The 17659-nt window shown below is 36.6% G+C and overlaps 1 protein-coding gene across 3 annotated transcripts in view; it reads right to left on the minus strand.

The window, feature by feature from the left end:
• Positions 1-17659, minus strand: part of L3MBTL4 (L3MBTL histone methyl-lysine binding protein 4) — a 450611-nt gene that overhangs the window by 354644 nt on the left and 78308 nt on the right. For 2 of the 3 annotated variants that reach the window (XM_058692661.1, XM_058692662.1), the window contains exons 2-3: positions 13056-13136; positions 12579-12683 (exon numbers count right to left, since the gene is read on the minus strand). In XM_058692661.1, coding sequence (XP_058548644.1) covers positions 12579-12650 — 72 coding nt within the window. In that variant the 5' untranslated portion in view covers positions 12651-12683; positions 13056-13136. The remainder of the gene's footprint in view (positions 1-12578; positions 12684-13055; positions 13137-17659) is intronic. The other variant, XM_058692660.1, reaches the window with a different exon arrangement.

Raw genomic sequence — 17659 nt, forward strand, 5'->3', positions numbered from 1 at the left:
AGAACCATTTGTTACAATAGCATTAAATATGCATTAAATTTTATTTGTTAAATAAATTAAGTAAAGCATTAAATATGGACATCTTAGGTATTCCTCACCCTTCAAAGTCTATACATGAGCCCCTAATGATTCTACCTGGCCCTGAAGGTTGAATGTACCTATAAACACTAATGTGTATAAGCAGTTAGTTGTCTCACATTACCCCCTATAAGTTCTTTTCTCTCTAATAATAATAAATTTATTTTTCAGATTTATTCAGATCCTTTAGAGAACAAATAATGTCTCATATTTCTATTTCTCAAACTTCCTACTTCAATAATCAGATATAGATTCATAGATTTTAAAAGGTTCAGAAGAAAAGAAAGAATGGGAACCAGTATTTATTCAGTATTTTACATACACAATTATTTTATTCTGATATACTCAAATAAAATTTCCTTTTTTATTTGGTAAACTTGCATTTTTATGTAGGAAATTTGAAATTTTACAGCTGATATATGGTTTGGGGTTTCATGCACACCAAATGCACACCAAACATCTATGAAATCTCCTTGAAAAAAAAAATGCTTAGTTTCCCCAATTATCGTGTGCCTACACTTTGCCAGTCAATTCTAATGGTGGTTGAGTGGAAAAGACTAACAAATAGCACTGAAAAGGGCACTTGTCTTTGTGTTAGATATATGGAAAAGCATGACATGTTAGGGAATATAACAGGGGCATGGAAACTCCTCTCTCCAAATCTGCGGCAGCACTATGGGGCATGGTAAACAAAGCTCATTCACATGACGGATTTCAGTAAACAAAGGCATAAGACATGCAATAAAACCTAAGTGAAAGAAGCACTCTTGCAGATACTGTTAGAGTATACACCGGGGTGACTGCTCTGGAAGATGACATAAAAGGCTTATCAAGATTTTACATGCACATAGCCTTTAGTATGACACGTCTACTAGTAAGATTTGATCTTTGAATCAACTGCAAAAGTATATCAAAATATATGAATGCAAACCTTTGGTTTTAATACAGAATTATAACAACAAAAACTAAAAATCATCTACATGTTTGGAGTAGAGTACTGCTTCAATAAATTATGGTACATTCACAGTATGGAATATTAAGCACCACTGAAAACAATGGAAATACCTGGATCTCTAAGACATATGTGTTTAACTGCAAGAAAAAGCAAGATACAGAACAAGAAATAAAGTATGAGCACATTTGGGTACATGTATGCATTCATGCCTGTATTATGTATGTATGTATGTATGTATGTATGTATGTATAAAGGGTTTGGGTTTTGTAGCTTCCTTTTTTTTTTTTTTTTTTTTTTTTGCTTTGATTCCTATATAGATTCACAAGAAAATGTAAACAGTGATCGTACCTTTAAAAAAAGATTTGGGAGTTAGCATGTGTGTGAGTGGGTATGATAGAGAATTTACTTCTTATTTTCATACTATTTATATTATTTTTTTAACTATGTGCCTATTCATAGAAAAATGTAAATAAATGCTTTTAAAATTCTACAAATACATAAAATAAATACTAGTATATCAAGACTCATTGACAGATATTATTATCAGCCTCTGAAAATTATAAGACACTGAAGATATGAAATTACTACCTCAAAAGCAGATGTTTAGAAAGTACCCAACTGTTCATTAGTTTTATCTTTAATGCGTTTAATCTATCAATGCTATTTTGCTTAATTAACTGGAAATTTGACTTGTAAACTCATAAAGGTAACAGAGAAAGTAAAGAATATTATTGATATTTCAAGCAAATTCCAAACATAATTTTAGTAGGTTAACTCAAACATAACTGAACCCCTTCCTCTACATAGTGAATGCAGCCACAGATGTAAATCAGCTTACTGTATTAAACTATTAAATTTAACTAATTACACTGGACATTGTAATTGGAAATGAGCCCCTAGCTGTCAGTATAATGTGGAATTCATCCTAAATGCATGTCTTTTCTATTATCCTGTGTGAATATTCTCTTTTTTAATGTTTTTATTTATTTATTTTGACAGAGAGTGATAGAGAATGAGTGGGGGAGGGGCAGAGAGAGAGGGTGACAGAGAATCCCTCTAGCATAAGAGCCTGACATGGGACTTGAACCCATGAACCATGAGATTATGACCTGAGCCAAAATCAAGAGCCAAACGCTCAACCAACTGAGCTACCCAGGTACCCCATGAACACTCTTTAAAATAATTATATGTTCCAAACACTTCAAAACTCAAATCAGTAGTATAGTCCTTTGAAATGTCATTATCTACTATTGATCAAAGAAGTCCATTTGACTGAGGTAGCCATTAAACACTAGGAACATCATTTAACAGATATTTTTGGAAATCCAGGCATGTAAGGTGCCACATTCAAACAGCACCTATGTAAGTGTTGAGCACTTCTGGGGTTCAAAAATGGGAAAATCCCCATACGGAATGGAAATAATGGTAAAATCACTGGCATCAACATAGGCCTTAAGAGAAAACTGGAATTTGTGCCAATACAGAAAAGACAGAAGGTTGAATATTCGTGTTGTAGGGCAAGATAACAGAAGTTCTGAGAAGGGACAGTAATAATTTTAGCAGCTTAAAAGGAAATGATACTGAGAAAAGGTAGCAAATATGTTTGGATGGGAGAGGTGATCTCAAATACTAAACTAAAAAATAAAAGAAATATTCAGCAGCCAATACTGATTAACTATAGGACTATTGGTACAGGCAGGATAGACCTAGCTATTTCCTTAGGACAACGGTTCTCAATCATGAGTGTGTACCACAATCACCAGGAGGCCCTGTAAAATATAGACTGCTCAGCCTCACTTCAGGGTATCTGATCCAGTAGGTCTGGAGTAAAGACCAAGAATTTTCATTTCTAACAAACCCTCAGGTTTGTTGATGCTGATGCTGTTGTTCTGGAGACCAGAGCTGAAGAACCACTATCCAAGAACAACTGAGAGCACATCAAATACCTTGTCTCTTCAGAGGGCATGACACAAAACACCAGAAATGCTGAGAAAAATGGCATCCTCACATAACTTGAGACAGGTTCAGGCCTTCCTAAGTCTGATCCAAGCAACCCTCACACTCAACTCTCATGGAACTGATCTATGAAATGCAACCAATGTGGACTTCTGGGGAAATGGTCCTTGGTCCCACGTTAACCACCCCACCTCCCAGTGAGTCTGACCAAAGGAAACAGTTCTGTAACTAGACACAGACCTACACTTATCATCTTAAAACCAACCATGGACAAGATCATCACTTGATATGTCTTATTTAATTCCCAGAGTTCAATAAACTGTACCTATTTGACAAAGATTGTGTGACACCATGTCACTTCACCAACTGCAGTGTGAAAATGCATAACAACCCACATTAAGACCCCAAAACCAATACATGATGAAAGCCCATGAGAGGGTCACTAATGAGAATGTTCTAATAGCCCACTATCCCCAAAACAGTCATTATGGAGGTTGCCTGGTCACTTCTTTCCCCTTGAAATTTGTAGGAATACAAATAGTTGCCATAGGGAAAGATCACAGGATGCATATTAAGAAGCAAGATGCATTATTAAACCCGCTGGCTGTCAAGATATCACTGTGAGGTATTTTTTAGATGTGATAAACATTCAAATAGAGGAAGTTAAGATGGTGAAGAAGTAGGGGGACTGGGATTTCCCTTGTCCCTCAAACACTGCTGTATTGAGGTCATAACACTTGAAATACTCAGGAATACAGTCTTCAGAGTGACAGAAAAATCTCCACAGGTGGATGGAGACAGCTTGGCGGGACAGAAGTGCATGTCTGTGAATTGGGGGAGATAAAATAGCATAGGCACAGCGGGAGGGAACCCCTTAAGTGGAGGGACAAAAGGGAGAGAAAGAGAGGCTGTCGAAGTGTGGTATTGTGTTACGACAAGAGAGAAACCTCTATGGACCATGGACTGGAGAATGAGAAATACAGAAAATACCAGTTTCTACTTTGCAAACAGCCTTAGGAGCTGAAGATCGGAGTTCTCAGGGTTGTGTGACTTTCTCCAGACCAAACCCCATACGGTGTGCATGCACCTGAGGGGTGGGAGCCAGCCCCGGGACACTGGGAGAGAACGGTCCCCTCCCTGGAGTACTGTACAAATAGGGTTTATTGCCACCCACCCCAAGGACAAAAGACCCTGCAGGCACCAGCCAGAGGCCCTTTGTCAGCAGGGAGGAGTGGGACTACCCCAGAACCAGGCCCAGGTGGAGGAGGGATCCTTTCACACATGTAGTTTTGAATCCCAGCCCAGGGTCTGGGAGGCACGGGACACTATGGAGCAGGACAAGCCAACTGCCCACCCCTACTCTGTGAATGTTGCCTGAACAGAGTGATTTGAGACACTTGGTCTGGTCTGGGGAGGAAAGATTCGGGTGTCACCATTTTTCTCCCCATCACCCACATGGCGGGGCTTCAGGGAACAGGACAGCAGGAGGTGGACCCGCTTACACCAAACCCTGCCACTCCGTGTCTGGTTACTGCTTATCTACTGGAGCAGGACAAACACTGAGTGAACCAGATGGCCTCTCCTCCAGACCAGCACAGCTACCAGTCCCAGAAACAAACAGACAACTGTCCTGCAGTTTTGTATGTTAGTCTGGTATTTTTTTTTCTCTCTTTGCTTTCCTTCTCTTTTCCGTTCTAAACCCTTTGGAATCAGGCTCATAGTTTCTGATTTTATTTTTGGCTAATTCTTATCTATATCTATATCCCTTTTTTTCTTTCTTTCTTTCTCTGTTATGTTGTTTGTTTAATCAGGTATTTTTACTCAATATTTCTTTGATTGTCTGCCTGGTCTTTTTTGCCCCTTTCATTTTTCTCTTTGTATGGAGTTAGGTCACCTGCCCTTTCCTTTTTTCCAGGCTTACTTCAAAGAACAAATCAAAGCATACCGGGAAGAAGGTCCAAACAATCCACCACTACAAGCAGTGGGATAGAGCAGCCAAATACGCAACAACAGAGTACATGCAAAACACTCCAAAAACACTTTATGAAGTGCCAGGCCCTAGACAATGTATGACCCCTTTTTAATATGGTGGTATCACAGGTTCAGGACACATAACAAGCTATTAAAACATGTAAAAGACAGAACCCTAACCAAAATGATGAAATGGAGGAATTCTCCTCAATGAAAATTCCAGGAAGAAATGACAGCCAGAGAATTGCTCAAAACAGATCCAAACAATATACGTGAACAACAATTTAGAATAACAGTCATAAGACTAATAGCTGGGCTTGAAAAAAAAAAAAGTATAGGAGACAGCAGAGAATCTACTGCTGTAGAGATTAAAGACCTAAGAAATAGTCACAAAGAATTACGAAATGTTGTAAATGAGATACAAAAAAACTAGCAGCAGTGACAATCAGGATGGAAGAAGCAGAGGAGCAAATAGGTGAAGTAGAAGATAAAATTATGGAAATGATGCAGATGAGAAAAAGAAGGAAAGGAAATTACTAGATCACGAGGGGAGAATTAGAGACCTAAGTGATTCAATGAAATGAAATAATAGCCATATCATAGGAGTTCCAAGTTAGAAAGACTGAGAGAAAGGGGTAGAAGGTTTATTTGAACAAATTATAGCTAAAAACTTCCCTAATTTGGGGAAGGAAACAGATATCCAAGTCCAAGAGGCACAGAGAACTCCCTTCAAAAACAACAAAAACAGGTCAACACCATGACATGATAGTGAAACTGGTAAAAATACAAAGATAAAAAGAGAATTCTGAAAGCAGTTAGGGACAAACAGGCCTGCACCTACAAGGGTAGACATAAGGGTTGTAGCAGATCTGTCCACAGGCCAGAAGGGAGTTGCAGGAAATATTTAATGTTCTGAAACAGGAAACATATGCAGCCAAGAATCCTTTATCCAGCAAAGCTGTCACTAAGAACAGGAGAGATAAAGGCTTTCCCAGACAAACAAAACTAAAGGAATTCATGACCAATAGACCAGCCATGCAGGGAACCCTAAAGGGGATTCTGTGAGTGGAAAGCAGCAAAGACTACAAAGGACCAGAGACATCACCACAAGCACAAAACCTACAGATAACACAATGCCACTGAATCCCTATCTTTCAATAATTACTCTGAATGTAAATAGACTAAATGCACCAATCAAAAAACAGGGTATCAGGATGGATAAAAAAATAAGATCCATCTATATGTTGCCTACAAGAGACTCATTTTAGACCTGAGGACATCTGCAGATTAAAAGTGTAAGGATGGAGATCTATCATGCTACTGGATGTCAAAAGAGAGCTGAAGCAGCCATACTTATATTAGAAAAACTAGATTTTAAAACAAACACTGAAACAAGAGATGAATAAGGTCATCATAATTAAGGGGTCTATACATCAATAAGAGATAACAATTGTAAATGTTTATGCCCCCAATGTGAAGAACCCAAATATATAAATCAATTAATCCCAAACACAAATGTATAGATAATACTGTGATTATACGAGACTTGAATACTCCACTTAAAGCAATGGACAGATCATCTAGGCAGAAAACCAATAAGGAAACAACAGCTCTGAATGACATATTGGACCAGATGGACATAACAGATATATTCAAAACTTTTCATCCAAAAGCAGCAGAATACACATTCTTCCCAAGTGCACATGGAACATTCTCCAAAATAGATCATATACTGGGTCACAAAAGAGCCCTCAGAAATACAAAAGAATGAAATCATACCATGTATATTTTGAGATTGCAAAACGAACTAACCACAAGAAAAAATTTGGAAAGCACACAAATAAATGGAGGTTAAAGAACATTCTACAAAAGAATGAATGAGTAAACTTAGGAAATTAAAGAAGAAATTTTAAAAATATATGGAAGCAACTGAAAAATGAAGACATGACAGTCCAAACCCTTTGGGATGCAGCAAAGGCAGTCCTAAGAGGAAAATACATTGCAATTCAGGCCTATCTCAAGAAGTAAGAAAGGTCCCAAATACATAACCTAACTTCACACCTAAAGTAACTACAAAGGCAGCAGCAAAGAAAGCCCAAAGCCAGCAGATGATGAGAAATAATAAATATTAGAGCAGAAATAAACAATATAGAATACAAAAAAAACTAGTATAAAAGATCAATGAATCTAAGAGCTGGTCTTTTGAAAGAATAAACAAGTCTGGCCAGACTTCCCAAAAAGAAAAGACAGAGGACCCAAATAGATAAAATCATGAATGAAAGAGGAGAGATCACAACCAACACCACATAAATACAAACAATTATTAGAGAATACTATGAAAAAGCATATGCCACCAAATTGGACAATCTGGAATAATGGAAACACCCACATACTACCAAAACTCAAAAGGGAGGAAATAGAAACTTTGAACAGACCCACAGCAAATGAAGAAACTGAATCAGTTATCACAAATCTTCCAACAGGGGCACCTAAGTGGTTCAGTCTGTTAAGCATCCAACTTTGGCTTAGGTCATGATCTCACAGTATATGGGTTCAAACCCCACAAAGGGCTCTGTGCTGACAGTGCAGAGCATGGAGCCTTCTATGAGTTCTGTGTCTCCCTCTCTCTCTGCCCTGCCCCCACTCATGCTCTGTCTCTCTCTTTCAAAAATAAATAAATATTTTTACAAAATCAAATGTTAAAGAAAATTTTTTTTAAAATCTCCCAACAAAAGTCCTTGGTCAGATGGCTTCCCAGGGGAATTCTACCAGACATTTAAAGCAGGGTTAATACTTATTTTTCTCAATCTGTTCCAAAAAACAGAAATTGATGGAAATCTTCCAGACTCATTCTATGAAGCCAGCACTACCTTGACTTCCAAACCAGACAGAGATCCCAATACAAAGGAGAATTACAGCCCAATATCCCTGATGAACATGCATGCAAAAACTCTCAACAAGATACTAGCAAACCAAATTTAACAGTATATTAAAAGAATTATTCACCGTGATCAAGTGAGATCCATTCCTGGGCTTCAGGGCTGGTTCAATATTTGCAAATCAATCAATGTGATACATCACATTAATAGAAGAAAGGATAAGAACCATATGATCCTGTCAATAGACACAGAAAAAGCATTTGACAAAATATAGCATCCTTCCTTAATAAAAATCCTCAAGAAAGCCCTGAAAGAAGGAATATACTTAAACACATTAAAGCCATATATCAAAAGCCTACAGCTAATATCATCCTCAATGGGGAAAAACTGAGAGCTTTCCCCTGAGATTAGGAACACAACAGGGATGTCCACTCTCACCACTGTTGTTTAACATAGTGTTGGAAGCCCTAGTCTCAGCAATCAGACAACAAAAAGAAATAAAAGGCATCCAAATTGGCAAAAAAGTCAAACTTTCACTTTCCACAGATGACATGATACTCTACATGGAAAACCCAAAGACTCCACCAAAATACTGCTACAAATGATATATGAATTCAGCAAAGTTGCAGGATATAAAATCAATGAACAGAAATCAGTTGCATTTCTATACACTAATAATGAAGCAACAGAAATAAATATCAAGGAATCAATTTCATCTACAATTGCATCAAGAACTATAAAATAAATACCTAGGAATAAACCCAAACAAAGAGATAAAAGATCTGTACACTAAAAACTATAGAATGCTTATGAAAAAAACTGAAGAAGACACAAAATAATGGAAAAACATTCCATGTTCATGGATTAGAAGAACAAATATTGTTAAAATATCAATACTACTCAAAGCAATCTACATATTCAATGCAATCCCAATCAAAATAGCACCAGCATTCTTCACAGAGCTAGAAGAAACAATCCTAAAATTTGTATGGAACCACAGAAGACCCCAAATAGACAAAGTAATGTTGAAAAAGAAAAACAAAGTTGGAGGCATCACAATCCTGGACTTTATCCTGAATTACAAACATGTAATCATCAAGACAGTATGGTACTGGCACAAAAACAGACACACAGACCAATGGAATAGAACAGAGAACCCAGAAATGAACCCACAAATACATAGCCAACTAATCTTTGCCAAAGCAAGAAAGAGTATCCAATGGAAAAAACACAATCTCTTTAGCAAATGGTGCTGGGAAACTGGACAGCAACATGCAGAAAAATGAAACTGGACCACTTTGTTATACCTTACACAAAAATAAATTTGAAATGGATGAAAGACCTAAATGTGAGACAGGATACCATCAAAATCCTACAGGAGAAAACAGGCAGCAACCTCTTTGACCTTGGCCGCATCAACTTCTTATTTGACATGTCTCTGAAGGCAAGAAAAATAAAAGCAAAAATGAACTATTGGGACCTCATCAAGATAAAAAAACTTCTGCACAGCAAAGGAAACAATCAACAAAACTAAAAGGCAACTGACAGAATAAGAGAAGATGTTTGCTAATGCCATATCAGGTAAAGGGTTAGTATCAAAACTCTATAAAGAATTTACCAAACTCAGGGGCGCCTGGGTGGCTCAGTCGGTTAAGCGGCTGACTTCGGCTCAGGTCATGATCTTGCAGTCCGTGAGTTCGAGCCCCGCGTCGGGCTCTGTGCTGACAGCTCAGAGCCTGGAGCCTGTTTCAGATTCTGTGTCTCCCTCTCTCTGACCCTCCCCCGTTCATGCTCTGTCTCTCTCTGTCCCAAAAATAAATAAAAAACGTTGAAAAAAAAATTTTTTTTTTAAAAATTAAAAAAAAAAAGAATTTACCAAACTCAACACCCCCCAAAAAAAAAAAATCCAGTGGGCAGAAGGCATGAATAGACAGTTTTTCTCTTTCTCTTTTTTTTAATGTTTCTTTTTGAGAGAGAGACAGATCATGAGTAGGGGAGGAGCAGAGAGAGAGGAAGACAGAATTCGAAGCAGGCTCCAGGCTCTGAGTTGTCAGCATGGAGCCTGAAGCAGGGCTCGAACTTACAAACTGCAAGATCATGACCTATGCCAAAGTCAGACGCTTAACTGACTGAGCCACCCAGGTGTCCTGACACTTTTCCAAAGAAGACATCCAGATGACAAACAGACACATGAAAAGATGTTCAACATCGCTCATCATCAAGGAAATACAAATCAAAACCACATTGAGACACCACCTCACACTGGTCAGAGCGGCTAACCTTAACAACTCAGGAAACAACAAATGTTGGTGAGGATGTGGAGAAAGGGGAAACTTCTTGCAGTGTTCATGGGAATGCAAACTGATGCAGCCACTCTAGAAAACAGTGTGGAGATTCCTCAAAAAATTAAAAATAGAATGAACCTATGACCCAGCAATTTCAGTACTAGGAATTTGTCCAAAGGATACAGGAGTGCTGATTCGAAGGGGCACATACACCCCAATGCTTATAGCAGCACTATCAACAATAGCCAAATTATGGAAAGTGCACAAATGTCCACCATGATGGGTGGATAAAGAAGATGTATACATACATACATACATACATACATACATACATACATACAAAATGGAATACTACCCAGCAATGAAAAGAATGAAATCTTGCCATTTTCAGCAACATGGATGGAACTGAAGGGTATTATGACAAGCGAAATAAGTCAGAGAAAGACAGATATCATATGATTTCACTCATATGTGGAATTTGAGAGTCTTAAAAGATGACAATAGAGGAAGGGAAGGAAAAATAAGATACAGAGTAGGAGGCAAACCATAAGAGACTCTTAAATACAGAGAACAAACTGAGGTTTGATGAGGGTGGGGGGGTGGAGTGGTGGTGAAAATGGGTATAGGGCACTTGTTGGGATGAGCACTGGGTGCTGTATGTAAGTGATGGATCATAGGAATCTACTCCTAAAGCCAAGACTACATTGTATGTTAGCTAACTTAACAATAAAAAACAAACAAACAAAAAAAACATTCAAATAATAGACTCTGAGTAAAGCAGATTAATCTCCATAATGTGGGTGGACCTCATCCAATCAGTTGAAGGTCTTACAAGATAAAAGACTGACCTCTCCGAAGAAGACGGAACTTTGCCTGCAGAATGCCTCCAGATTCAAGTCTGCAACATCAATTCTTTTGTGGGTCTGCAGTCTACAAACCTGCCCTATAGATTTCAGACCTGTCAGCCCCCACAATTGTATGAATCAATTTCTTTAAAATTTCTTTTAAATAAATCTTTCTATATACATGTACACACATATACATACACATACACATATACATATACATATACATATACATATACATATACATATACATACAATTCATCATTATCAAGTAGGGACAAAGATTGTGAACAGAGAGTGTGTGACAGGACTGTCAGCTACTCCCATTGGTTCTGTTTCTCTGCAAAACCCCAACAAACACAACGCCCTCCAGTTCACCATCTCTATCCCTCACTTGGTAATGATCAATTACCTTCATCTTTATAAAACAGAAGTCTCTAAAACCTAAGACATGCCAGGACTGATACTTGATGGATTTTCTTTCTGGAATTTCCCTGTACATACATAGGTATAGCTTTATCTCTAGCTCAAAAAGTAACACATGCTTACGGTAAACTAAGTAAATAGAAAAGACAATATAAAAGGCACCTCTAATCATCTAGTAATAACTACTCTTAACCTTTTAGTCTATGTCTCCACATCAAATTTAAGCTCCTCCTTAAATGACTATTAGATAACTGATTTTGTAAGGGGGGGGAAATATTTTTTTCTTCTTCATATTTTAGATTATTTTTTTTCAAACTATTCATCAAATAATTATCTTCAGTTGGAGAAATACCTCTTTCTAAGAAGACATAAACTATGTGTGGTATATTTGATGGGGTATTAAGATAAAAGGAGATTATTTTAGAAATTTTATTTGAGGGGCATCTGGGTCACTCAGTCAGTTAAGCATCCAACTTCAGCTCATGTCATGATCTCTCCGTCCATGAGTTCAAGCCCCACATTAGGCTCTGTGCCAACAGCTCAGAACCTGAAGCCTGCTTCATATTCTGTGTCTCCCTCTCTCTTGGTCCTTTCCCCACTTGTGCTCTGACTCTCTCTCTCAAAAATAAAATAAAAACATCAAAGGAAATTTTATTTGATAAAATCTTAAGTATGAAAACATTTATCAAGAAGATAAATCTTGTATTTTTCACAGAAGTAATGATCTTATTATAGCAATGCACCATATTTGTAAATACCAGCATAAAGTCTTGGACAACACTGGCCAGTCACAGAATATCAGTAGGTAGAATTGTTTTGATTCCCCTGTTGTGTGAGATATATGTAGTACAATAGCTGATTTACATGTATGCACTATGATATGTTTAAAATATATATGTACATATAAATGTGTTCAAAGAATATGCATTAAAATGTTTTTAAGATTAAAAAAAAGAAAAAGAAAAGGTCTCCTTTCACTTTCAAAATGAAGATTACCCTTTAAAATGTATCAGACTTAATAACATTTGTATTCAATAGCTCTATATATAAACCTCAACCAGAAGCAACCAGCTCCTAGCCATTGAGAAAACACCTCTGCTGTGGTTACACAAACTATACAATCACACTGAATTTCCACAGTGAGCACAAACTAGAAGGAAGGGCCCAGGAACTGACATCTTACCAAGCATCCATCCTGATTCAAATGCTCTTTGGAATCCATACTAAGCTTCCTCTTTCTGTTGGGCTGTTTCATTGCCACTTTAGCACTCCTTAGCAAAGTGTTTTTCTGCAAAATAGTGCCACATAAAAAATTTAGGAGTTTTGCCCCTTTAGAATAACAAAAACAATCCCCCCAAAATTTTCTTATTAAACTTCTTCTAATTTGTTTCCATAAATACCCTGAAACTGAGGTGACATAAAAATTTCACTGTTGCTTTTATAGACACTACTATAATAATAAGTTAACGGGAAAAGAGATGAGTTTTCCGCCTCATCTAGAATTTATATCACAAAGAAAATAGATACTTTTCTTTGGTCTTACCTATTACATCATTTTTGCTTTGTTTTGTTTTCTTTTGGTTTTTTTGTTTTGTTTGCTTAGCTGATTTAACCAATTTGGATTCACTGCAATCTGCCTATTCAGATAGGCTGTACTCACACAGTCTGACCGTCCACAGGTGTCAAGGCAAAAGTATTCTTGGTGAGAGGACTTTTGTCATACAAGGCATAGCACAGCAATCTGGAACAGAGAAAATAAAAAAAAGTTTACCAAACCAATTTATTATGACCATTCTTCAGTACACTAACAATTACAGTAGTAGATTAGTAGCAAAATTAAATCAGTAGTAAAAAACTCTCAGCAAACAAAAGTCCAGGACCTGAGGATTCACAGGTAAAGTCTACTAAACATGGAAAGTAGAGTTAATAACTATCCCTCTCAAAATTATCCCCAAAAAATATAAAAGGAAGGAATTCTTCCAAATTCATGCTATGAGGACAGAATTACCCTGATACAAAAACCAGACAAAGGCACTACAAAAAAGAAAATTACAGGCCAATATCCCTGATAAACACAGATGCAAAAATTCTTCAAAAAAATATTAGCAAACTTAATTCAACCATACATTAAAAGGATCATTCACCAGAAGTAAGTGAGATTTATTCCAGGGATGCAAGGATGGTTCAATATCTGAAAATCAATCACCATGACACACCACATTAACAACATGAAGAATAAAAATTATATGACCATCTCAAAGATGCAGAAAAGCATCTGACAAAATTCAACATCCATTTATGATAAAAACGCCAAACAAATTTGGTTTAGAAAGAACATACTTCAACATAATAAAAGCCACACATGACAAAACCAGATTACTCAATAATGAAAAGCTGAAAGATTTTTATCTAAGACTAGGAAAAAGACAAGGATGTCCACTCTCACCACTTTCATTCAACATAGTACTAGAAAGTCTAGCTGCAGCAATAAGACAAAAAATAATAATAAAAGGCACCCAAATTGATAAGGAAGAAGTAAAACTTTCATTATTTGCAGATGACATAATACTATATATAGTTGGCCCTCAAACAACATGGGTTTGAACTGCACATGTTCACTTATATGCAGATTTTTTGCAATAAACAAAGTACAGTACTGTAAATGTATTTTTCTTCTTTATGATTTTCTTAATAACATTTTCTTTCCTCTGGCTTACTTTATTGTAAAAACACAGGATATAATATATGTAATATATAAAACATGGATTAATTGACTATGTTATCAGTAAGTCTTCTGGTCAATAGTAGGCACCTAATAGTTAAGTTTTTTGGGGGGGGTCAAAAGTTACATGCAAATTTTCAACTACACTGGGATTGGTGCCCCTAACCCCCACATTGTTCAAGGGACAACTATACAGAATACCCTAAAGACTCCACCAAAAAACTGTTACAATTAATAAATGAATTCTGTAAAGTCACAGGATACAAAATTAATACCCAGATATTTCTATACACTATGAACAAAGTAACGGAAAGAAATTATAGAAACAATCCCATTTACAACTGCATCAAAAATAATAAAATACCTAGTAAAACATCTAACCAAGGAGTTGAAAGACCTGAACTCTGAAAAACATAAGACATTGATGAAAAAAAAAAAAGAAGATGAAACAAGTAAGTGTAAATATATACCATGTTTGTGGACTGAAAGAATTAAGATTGTTAAAATGTCCATACTATTCGAAGTAATCTACAGATTCAATTCAATCCCTATCAAAATGCCAATAGTATTTTTCACAGTATTAGGACAAACAATCTTAAATTTATTTTAAACTACAACAGACCCTGGAGCACCTGAGCGGCTCAGTAGGTTGAACATCCAACTTGGGCTCAGGTCATGATCTCACAGTTCATGAGTTTGAGCCCCGCATCGGGCTCTGTGCTGACAGCTCAGAGCCCGGATCCTGTTTTGGATTCTGTGTCTCCCTCTCTCCCTGCCACGCCCCTCCTCACACTGTCTCAAAATAAATAAACATTAAAAATTTTAAATAAAATTACAAAAGACCCTGAATACTTAAAGCAATTTTGAGAAAGAAGAACAAAGCTGGAAGTATCACAATCCCAGATTTCAAACTACATTACAAAGCTTTAGTAATCAAAACAGTATGAAACCGACACAAAAATAGATGCATAGATCCACAGAGCAGAATATCCCAAACTTACATAGTAAATAAATGTGTCACAAAGAAGGCAAGAATATAATACAATGATGAAAAAACAGTCTCTTCAATAAATTGTATTGGGGAAGGAGGACAGCTACATGTAAACGAATGAAAATGGACCACTTTCATTCACCATACACAAAAATCAACTTAAAATAGATTAGAGACCTAAATGTAAGACCTGAAACCATAAAATTCCTAAAAGGAAATGTAGGCAGTAATCTCTTGGACATCAGCCTTAGCAATATTTTTGCAAATCTGTATCCTCATGCAAAGGCAACAAAAGCAAAAATAAAAAAATAGCACTACATCAAACTCTTGCACAGCAAAGGAAACCATCAACAAAACAAAAAGGCTACTCACTGAATGGGAGAAGTTATTTTCAAATGATATATCTAATAAAGGGTTAAAATCTAAAATATGTAAAGAACACATACAACTCAACACCAAAAAAACAAATAATCCAATTAAAAACAGGGAGAGGTCTTGAACAGACATTTTCCCAAAGGAGACATCCAGATGGTCAACAGACACATGAAAAGATTCTGAACATCACTAGTCATCAGAAAAATGCAAATCAAAACCACAATAAGATATCACTTCACACCTGTCAAAATAGTATCAAAAAGTCAATAAAGTGTTGGCAAGGATACACAGAAAAGACAATCTTTGTGCACTGCTGGTGGGAATGTAAACTGGTATAGCCACTATGGAAAACAGTATGGAAATTCTTCAAAAAATTAAAAATAGAAATACCATACAACTCAGTAATTCCACTTCTGGGTATTCACCAAAAAAAGAAAAAGAAAAAGAAAAACATAAACAAAAACAAAAACAAAACAATAATTCAAAAGGATACATGCACCCCTGTGTTTATTGAAGCATTATTTAAAAAAAAAAGCCAAGGTATAGAAGCAACCTGGGCGTCCACCAATAGATGAATGGATAAAGAAGATGTTAAATAAATATATATATAAATGTGTGTGTGTGTGTGTGTGTGTGTGTGTGTGTGTGTACACAACAGAATAATACTCAGCCATAAAAAAGAATGAATTCTTGGCACTCATGACAATACGGATGGACATAGAGGTTACTATGCTAAGGGGAAAAAATCAGATAGAAGAAGACAAGTAGTATATGATTCACTTATATGTGAATCTAAAAAATAAAACAAATGAACAAATAAATTCATAGAGATAGAGAAAAAACTGGCAGTTTCCAGAAGGGAGAGAGCTAGAAGGATGGGTGAAATAGATGAAGGGGGTTAAGAGGTGAAAACTTCCAGTTATAAAATAAAAACATCATGGGGATGAAAAGTGCAGTATGGAAAATATAGTCAATAATATTAATAATAATGTTGCATGGTGATAGATGATAACTATACTTACTGTGGTGACCATTTCATAATGTATATATTTGTCAAATCTCTATGTTGTATTCCTGAAACTAATAAAATATTGTATGTCAAACATACTTCAACAAAAATAAAAATTAAAAAAAACAAAATGAATACATAAATAAGAGTAGACACTCTTTGAAAAATTATTTGGAATGTGTTTGATAAGCAGGTTAACCATTTTGGAGAACTTACCCATAGTATTAGATGAGTACCACTGGAGCTATAATTCTCTTTGAAAAACTTTAACTACAACTGACATATAATTTTTAAAAAGTTTAGGGGCACCTGGCTCAGTCAGTTAAGCATCCATCCGACTCTTGATTTCGGCTCAGGTTATGAAGCCCCATGTTGGGCTCTGCAATGAGCATGAAGCCTGCTTGGGATTCTCTCTGTCTCCTTCTCTCTCTGCCCCTCCCCAGCTCATGCTCTCTCTGTCACTCTCAAAATAAATAAACTTTAGGGAAAAAAAAGTTTAGTAGACCTAAATCATCTATAGTCCCCAGTGTTTTAGAATCATACATCCAACTTCTTCCTTGATATGTGCCCCTGAACAATGACCCCAGATACTATCAACTGAACATATTCACAACTGAGTTCATCATTTCCCCTCTCACTGCCTCCTCGTTCTGCTCTCTCTTCCTATTTGCAGTAATGATATGATTAATCACCCGTTTGCCCACCTCTGCCCCTCACAGTTCTTCAAACTAGACACTGCATATAAGAGTACCAAGCCAATGGCAAGTGAAAGCTGAAATGTACTCTGGGTTCTGCACACGTGCCATTCCCTCTGCCAGGGTTAACACTGGCCAGTCAGAAAATGCATCTTTTTCTGATTCAAGACTCCTTTTGGGCTAATGGTGGCCCTGACTTTGCCTGAGCCAGAGACCTAGGATCATTTACATCCTTTACATCACACCTCACACTCCATCACCAGGTTCTGCTCATTTTTAACCTACTCAACATTTCTTGAATTCATTTCTCCTACTCCTATTAACTATGACTACCTCCAATCTTAAGCTCCAGCCAAGTTGTTTGGAACACTGCTTCTCAGCCCCATACTTTTACTGGTCTCTCAACCTCAGAACACCTTCCCTACTATCTGCCTCTCCTTTTTCAATCTCTAATTCTTAATCATTCTTTATT

The sequence above is a fragment of the Neofelis nebulosa genome, chromosome 11, assembly GCF_028018385.1.
Source record: "Neofelis nebulosa isolate mNeoNeb1 chromosome 11, mNeoNeb1.pri, whole genome shotgun sequence".
In the NCBI taxonomy this organism is placed as follows: Eukaryota; Metazoa; Chordata; class Mammalia; order Carnivora; family Felidae; genus Neofelis; species Neofelis nebulosa.